General features: G+C 35.6%; 1 protein-coding gene across 1 annotated transcript; it reads right to left on the bottom strand.

Annotated features, from left to right (window-relative positions):
• Positions 1-6,199: 6,199 nt before the first annotated feature.
• On the bottom strand, positions 6,200-7,310 carry LOC117791206 (ficolin-1-like). The gene is made up of 3 exons (XM_034630893.1): positions 7,172-7,310; positions 6,490-7,071; positions 6,200-6,427 (listed from the first exon to the last, which is right to left on the bottom strand). Exons 1-3 carry the CDS (start codon positions 7,300-7,302, stop codon positions 6,304-6,306), a joined length of 837 nt encoding a protein of 278 aa, XP_034486784.1. The 5' UTR covers positions 7,303-7,310; the 3' UTR covers positions 6,200-6,303.
• Positions 7,311-8,253: the final 943 nt, after the last annotated feature.

Genomic DNA, 8,253 nt, shown 5'->3' with positions numbered 1-8,253 from the left:
AAAACTAGTATGCACCTTGATTGCAGGATAGAATATTGAGGGGGAATTGAAGGGATGCAACAGGTTGTTAGCAATTGCAACCAGAACTCATACTGCAATCGAGAAACCAGTTATATATTCTGCAAAGCAAGAATGTTCTTTTTGATATTGATTGACTGGCAGATTCGCTGTAACCGATGTACTCGCTGAAAATAATTTGTAGTAAAAAGTGACAGCGCTGCCAACTGACAATTTAAAAAACAGGATAAACGGGCCACAAAAAAAAATACACTAAAATCAGACAGATAATAATTAAAATAAAGCAAAACAGTGTTAAGCTTATAATTATATATAAAGTTTATGTCAATTTCCAGTTTTATTGATATTAATACTAAAAATGATACATACTTTTACATAGACGCGATATACAAATATATTTTTGAGAAAATAATTTTATAAGTTCGAAATTAATTCGATTATTAACATAACGACACACACAAGTTTATAATCAATCAAGGGGTAAAAAACTTTGTACATTTTTGTAATATTATTTAGCTTGATGACATTAAGTGGAATTTACAAAATCGAATCTTCAAACCAAAACAGCTAAATTGACTGGTCAAGTCATTCCTCAAACGAAAAACTAGAATTCTTTTAATTTTATTTAAATTTTTCTGATGCTACCCATTTAATTACACTAAGGAGTATTGCAATACCATCACTGGCTCTCTCCCAAAGAGGTATAAAAGGCAGCCTCTTTCCAATGAGATCTACAGTTTAGTTAAAGTTTGCACGAGGATGCGTCGTATACTCTTCATACAAATGGCTCTATTGGTAAGATGAAGATTAAAAGTATTAGAAGGCATGTATATTAAAATAATAAACGTTATTGCAGTGCCTTGTGAATGCCATACCAGAGGAGGACTTGTCAATTATAAGGCAGGTGGAACTGCTGAGTAATAAAACCTACAATTTGATATTGCAGAACAAAATAGAATTCTACACATATGCAGCAAAATTAGTTGTTGATTGTAAGGCAGTGAATGCGACGGAACTAAAAAGGTGGCAGCACTGGCTTGATCTGTCGGACGCTGAGAAGATTATTATGACGGAAAAAGCGATAACAAAATTCGTAGATAATATAAAAAGTCTTCATAAAATTCCGTATGATAACTATATTCCCGATGACGAACTGCAATTCAGTCTGAATACACTTACAAATTATTCTTATTGGCGTACACTAAATGATTATCAATATAGAAATGGAGAAATTCTAGAGTCCTTCATAAATGACACCGGTCCTAAGATAAAGGAGGTGACCAATACTACCAGACAATCCGATATAGTTTTCTTTCAATTCTTCGATATGTTTTTGCAAAGCGGACAAGAAAATCTTTTCATGTATTTACAATCTAAGGCCATTAGATACGAAGATAGAGTTCTCTTCATTGAAGTATTTAATTTGGCACAGAAGATAATTCAACCTTTCGATAGAAACTACATGTATTACATTATGACTCAAGTAGAAGCAATGATATCTTGTGAAGTCGTCAATCAAACAGATATGAGTAACTTGAAGTATTTGCACGGTCTGATTAAAGAAAAGATTAAGACTTTAGCAGATTTTGAATTTTTGATCATTTTTAATGCAGTTTCAGGCAATTTGCCAAAATTTGATCATAGAGAGGATAGAGAGGAATTTGTAAAATGCCTAGCAAATTCTACTCCTAGTTATATTAACCAAACGATAGCCAAAATTGGTCTGGAATTTCTGAATAAGCTGGACAATTTTATCAAGGAGGCCGAGTCAAAGTTGTGTCAAGTGAGCAACATTACAAAGCAACTTAATAAAAGAATTTTCGACGATTTTGCAGACCTTTCAAATCCGGATAACCGTGTGAATGGATTAAGGAGCTTAATAAAAGGCATTTCATCCGTGATTCTCTAAGACTCAGGTGGTGTTGTGTCCGCATATATTTTTTTGCAATTAAAAACTTTCACTCTTTTTATTTCTAAATATTTAATGTGGGTAACATTTTACAAAGTAAAATTTCTATTTTAATTGTTTGGATAATAATTAGATAATAATTATAATTTTATGTGACATGTACCGTTTGACCTAAGTATTTAAATTAAAAAAGATGTGCTAAAAGAACATAGAAATCTAAGTTAATTACTTAGATTTTCAAGTCTTTGTTTCTTCTAAAATCAATAAAAAAAATTTCCAGCAATTCATAAAAACCCACAAAAAAAAAGGTTGCAAGTTGCAAGCACCACCAATTGCTTCTCTCTTTGCGGCTGAATGCTGCGGTCTCCGTGATGCTGCGGCAGTAAAATATTTGCATGACAAATTGCCGATAAGATCAACGGCAAGGGGCAGAGCAGCAAGAGGGGCAGAAGACAACACTTCCAGCACATCAGAGGCAAAAAGCAGCCACAGTCAATGTGAAGAGAGTTGTTGTTATTGTTGCTGTTGTTGCTGTTGTTGTTGCTGCTGTTTCGTGACGACTTTGCTGCAGTCGTGTGCTGTGTGGGGGCTTGCTTCGTATTTGGCTTCTTCTTCCTCTTTTGAAACTCTTTTCGTGCTTTCGTGCAGCACTTGTTTCCACAGCCACGTTGACAGTAGACACAGTGGATCAATTGTGATTAAAAATGGATAAAAGTACATAAAGAGAATGCCTAAAATAAATATATACTAAAAATATAACTATGAATAAAATATATTAAAAAACATGAATATAAAATGTTGTTTGAAATTCTTGTCAAGCTAGAATGGAATAATATATAAATCAACTTTGTTCCACTGTGCAGCAACTCTCAGAGAAGAGCTGCAGCATAAACTCAAACTCCAGCGTTATGGGAAGAAAGGGGAGTGGCGGGAGGGAATGGGGAATGGGGCATGCAACCCGTGCGCTCGATTCACAGTTCCCTTTAACGATCGCACATTTAACGCGCGTTTTGTGTGGTGCAGCGTGGTTTTTATGAAGACATTTTCCCCACTTCGAGGCAGCCAAAATTGAGACATTAAAAACTTCAGTCAACTGCATGCTCCTCTGCTCTCTTCCCACAATGCACACACACACAAAGACACACACGCATCCTGGAGTTGATCGTCGGGTTTGCTAAACCTGAAGTTGCAACGGAAACTGAAGGCGGAGAGCGGCAAAAGGGGGAGCCACTGAATGGGGCAAGCACGAGCACAAAAGCAAAATTTAATTAAGGGCGTTGTATTTCATTTGTTTTTATCATCACTTTTGTGGGTTGCAAGCGGCTGCAACTCTTATCAGCGGTCAGTGGCAGTTGCAACATCATCATCATTATTAACATCTACAGCAGCAGCCGCATCGTCATCATCCTCATTCCCATTGTCATCAATATGCTATCAATGTTTACGCATGCATTTAAAATGCATATTAAGTTACACCAGGAAAGACAGAGAAAGTAGGAGACTGAGAGTGAGAGAGAGATACTTTATTGGAATATCACCCTCAGGGAGACTGTGCCCTCCCGCCCGCAGACCTGACATTAACAAATGATATTTGTATTTGAGACAAATTGTATGATGCGCCGACAACGTCCACATCGAGATCAACATAGAAGTACATTGATGAGAAGAGGGAAGCGGGGAGAACGGTACGAGTAGGAGTAGGAGTAGCAGCACTCACAGAGGGGAGTAGTAGCTTATCTTATCAATAAGTGTCTCCATGATCATCCTCCTATGGACGACACGCTGTTTGTCTTTTAATTAGGCTGTGTGAAGCGCTAACAACAAAATTGCATGGCCAGAAGAATTGTTGAAGAGACAGAGAAAGAGAGAGAGGGAGAGAGAGGCGGGCTATAGAGACAACGGGGGAGCAGGGCTGATTTAACGTTAACGAGAATTTATGGGAAATTATTTTTTGTTGTTAATTTTTAATATTTCACCGACACACTCTACTCCCAAACTGTATTTCCCTCTTTTTGTCTATTGTTTGTTATCTGATTAGTTCTGTGTAAGTGAAAAGAGAGGAAGAGAGTGGATGTTCTCCAGTTGGGATTGCAATTGAATCAATTAATAGTTGTCTGGGTCAAATGTTGGATGGGTTTTCGATAGCACGTTCTATGATAAAATTGATATTAATGTCAAAGTTTCATATTGCAATAAGTCAAAATTAAAAGTGAATGTGGTTTCAGGAGATACCAATGCGTGAGACGTAGAGAAATAGAGAGAAAGCGAGAAAAGTTTAAAATGAAAATTTAAAGTTAAAGTAAATTTGTAATATTGTTTTAAAATCTTTTTCTTAATATATGTACATGAAATTGACTGTGGTCTGGTTTATCTTGCGATAAATTAATAAATGTGTTAAAAACTGTATATTTTAAAAGATTTGTAGTTTTTATTTTAATACTATTTAATATAATATAACAAATTTAACGTGTTCACTGTATATTTAAAATATCTTTTATTAAATTTGTTTGATACAAAAATTATTTCTTTAGGCTTCCTAAGTTTAAAGTTAATAGAGGGACAGAAAGAAAAAGAATGCAGAGAGAGTAATGCACAGTACGGAACGGAGACTTATTTCCTATACTCTTAAAAAATTTAGCACAGTACGTTTCTCAAAGGACTTCAATTCTGAAACGAATTGCAAACCTAATCAGGAATATATACACACACCCAATAGAGCCGATAGAGATCCTCGAAAGATTCGCAGATACTGGCAGCGGAACTAACACTTACATCTCCATATCTTACCAACATTTGGCTAACCATAGAATCATGTGGGCCACTCCAGGCGATTTTTAACCTTGACACCTTAGGTGTTCCCTCGGCCAGATGATATCTTACTCACAGTGTCGGGGCTGACAAACCGTCGATAATTTGTTTATGTTCGGTAATTCAAGCAACTGGGAACTGAAAACTGGAAACTGGGCAACTGAGAACTGTCAATTGGTAACTGGCAAGAATAGACCCAAGAACGCAGCATGTGATATGAGTAGATTCAAGGCTGTTCCTCAAGGTCATAAATGGGCAGAAAGAAGCCAATAAATTTGCCAACTACGAGTAACTGACCAACTCAGAGTGCGTCTAGTCTCTTACAGATTTACGATCTTCGTTCTGTTCTGTTCGTCATTTTACAACACATATTCTGTTGATGCTGAACAATGACAAAGACCATAAAAATCAATTACGACACGTCTGTCCCTCAACTTTGACACGGCCACAGAGATCCGAGACCCATCGAAGGCTGACACTGACGATTTTATGACAACTCATCATAGCGTGACATGCAGCGACACACACAATGCGAGAGAGAGAATGAGATAGAGAGAGAGAGAGAGAGAGAGAGATACCACTTCGTCTATAATTAGTCATTAAAGCGTAGCATTGTGATCGTCTCTGGATATGTTTGGATTCATTGTAAAAAAGAAATCCGAATATCGATTTCTTTAGATCAGTTGTAGCAGAACTTTAAAGTCATTTTCCTAGAATCTCACTCATTTCTTAGCTCTCAATCTCTTCCAGTTGTCATATGCTTCAATAGGGGCTTATTTCAATATGTGTCTCTCTTTGAGGCTATGTTTCGCTTTAAAAAATTCAGTTGCGTGTCCAGTTGGTTATGGTACCAACATACGTAAAAGACAACAGCTCAATTATCTGATACTTTGTTGGTAACACTTAATTTTTTCAGTCAAATCATCAGACATATCACAATTTATGTTATGTTCCCTTAAACTGTATCTTACTTAAATTAGTTGAAGTCCCTTCGACTATTTCACAAGTTAAGATTAGAAAAAGCTAAAATTGAGGTTCGGTTTGCCAAAAACTAAGACTTAAGATTACGTTCGAGATGTAGAAAGTTTCCTAAACTATAAAAAATGATACGAAATTAAATATTTAAAGTATATGAGAGCTTATAATTATTTTTTATCTTTTCGTGTTGTTTGTTATTCTGAGTATTGTTTTGAAATGTCGACATTCTGATGTTGCTTTACTGATTTTAACACAGCTTCATATTCGACGTATGTACATACATACAACTGATAAAAAATAGTTTTCGAAATATAGTATGGTCGACATTATATATACATATACATAGAACTATAGTTCTTATCGCTTTGTGATTTTTGCACACGATGAGTGAGGCTCTTTGAAATTAAATGGCATAATAAAGTTCATTTATATATTGCTTGTTCGTGCATTAATTTATTATCAAAATAATATATATAACGAATAATATGGTCTTTAAAAATAACGTCGAATATTTATTTTTTAATAAGGATTAGACGATATCGGAAAATAATTAAATATGCTGATGAAAAGCTTATGATATAATGGAGCAATTATTTTGACTTCTTAGGCCGTATCATCATAACAGCCCGTTTTAGGGAATAATTGGAACCCCTGAAGTGGTCCCAAATGACGCCTTTGTTCAATGTGTTGTCATTGTATTTGCCGGCCAGATTGCTGTAATTAAATTTGTTTATTAACGAAGCTTCAAAAGTCAAATAACATTTTTTCATATGTACCTGTAGTGATAATTATTGTACCACCAAGCGCCAGTGCAGTATTCCGCGCAGTTTCCCTTGCAGTTATCATTATCCCTGTCGAAGGTGGTAAATTTCATCCCATGGTGATATACGAGTGAGTCACCGGCAGTTCCATTGGCTTTGCCCAATGTATTCAAGGCATACTGCTCGTCCTCGCCTGCGATTCCAAATCTCTCATATAATTCAAAACGCACATCACCTTCGAAGTCTTCCACGATGACAAGCAACTCCTGACTGTCCTCTGTAGTCAGAGCATGGATTTTGTCTAGTCCCAAAAAGAATTCTCCATCCAAATTGCCGAATCCCCTTTTGTAAGCATTCCAGCTTCTGTAAAAGATCTCACTTCCGTCCATGCGCCTCAAGATGATCAGCCATCCTCCTTCCTGAGTTTCCGCATCGCAGGCGACTTTAAAAGATTCACTACTAAAATTGGGAACTAGAATTTCGTGGATACCACTCGACTTGGCCTCGGCACAATTGCTTGGGTATGACATCACATTACACTGATCCGATTCCTTAAAATGTCCGTCCATTAACATTCCTTGACGCTCCTGCTCAGCTCTAAGAAATTAAAAGTTCTATTTATTAATAAATTTTGGTTTTTGCGGTCATATACTATATTCATATGTCTTATAAAAAATGTCAATTTCAAGAATCTTACCTCAATTCAGATAATTGGGAATTTAATAAAAGAAATAAATTTGTCTCATTGTTTTGGGACTTTACAATCGTTTCAGAAGAAAAACGGAAACTATTCAATGTATAGATTATGAAAATTATTTTTGTAAACATTTTGCGACCGCACTTTAGAGATGAAATAAGAAGACTGACTGAATCAACATTGGACTTGGGGATAAGTAGTGAATTTACCAGGCATTATCGCAATCATATATATATATATATTTATATATATTTACATAATATATACATTATATGTAAAAGTGTTTTCAATAAGTATGTATAACTTCACATTACAGCGACATTCTTCATGGATAAAATGTTCAGCTTACTATCAAATCGCTTAAGCCAGTGTTTATCTACGTTGTGTCATTTTTAATTGTCGACACTCTAATTAAGTAATGATTTGGATACATTTACTTATATATGTGTTGACATTTCACATTTAATATAATTTTTGTATTTTAACTATATTTGTATTCAAATCCGTTACTTACAAAATAAGTAAAAGTGTATATTGTGTTTGTTGGAATTTATGTAACGGAGAAGGAGGCATCTCCGACCCCATAAAGTATATATAGTATATTCTTGATCAGCATCAACAGCCGAATCGATATAGCCATGTCCGTCTGTCCGTCTGTCTGTCTGTCCGTCCGTCTGTATGAACCCTTAGAAACGTTTACCCACAGACTCCAAATGCGTTAAAGCAGGTCAAGTTTGTTTCAAATATTTGACACGCCCCCACACCCACAGTTTCTAAGATAATACGTTTTACGTGGACATTAATAATAATACAAGTAATTTCTTTAAAGTGCTTTTACTATATTTATACGTATTGAAATAAGTAACGGGTATTCTATGGTCGGGATCTTGACTATAGCCTTTCCCACTTGTTTTTGTAGTGAAAATGTAGATATTAAAATTTCAAAGTATTTTTCTATAAATGTGGTTAAGCATTCTTAAGTCCAGTATATTTGTTTAACATCGTACCCCTTAAGTTGAGGTTAGGTTACACCCCGAGTTCAGGTTAGGTGTTGTCCAGATTCCCGTGGTGCCTCTGCAGAT

Source organism: Drosophila innubila, assembly GCF_004354385.1.
Source record: "Drosophila innubila isolate TH190305 chromosome 3R unlocalized genomic scaffold, UK_Dinn_1.0 2_E_3R, whole genome shotgun sequence".
Lineage (NCBI taxonomy): Eukaryota > Metazoa > Arthropoda > Insecta > Diptera > Drosophilidae > Drosophila > Drosophila innubila.
Note: the sequence above shows the minus strand (reverse complement) of the source record. Positions and strands in the feature narration are given on the sequence as shown.

Bases quoted from the DNA above. Each gene is read 5' to 3' on its own strand.
- LOC117791206 (XM_034630893.1), bottom strand. From the start codon at position 7,302: ATGTTTACAAAAATAATTTTCATAATCTATACATTGAATAGTTTCCGT. The intron at 7,072-7,171 runs GTAAGATTCTTG...TTAATTTCTTAG, and splicing joins TCCCAATTATCTGAATTGAG to AGCTGAGCAGGAGCGTCAAG. The intron at 6,428-6,489 runs GTACATATGAAA...ATTTAATTACAG, and splicing joins TACAATAATTATCACTACAG to CAATCTGGCCGGCAAATACA.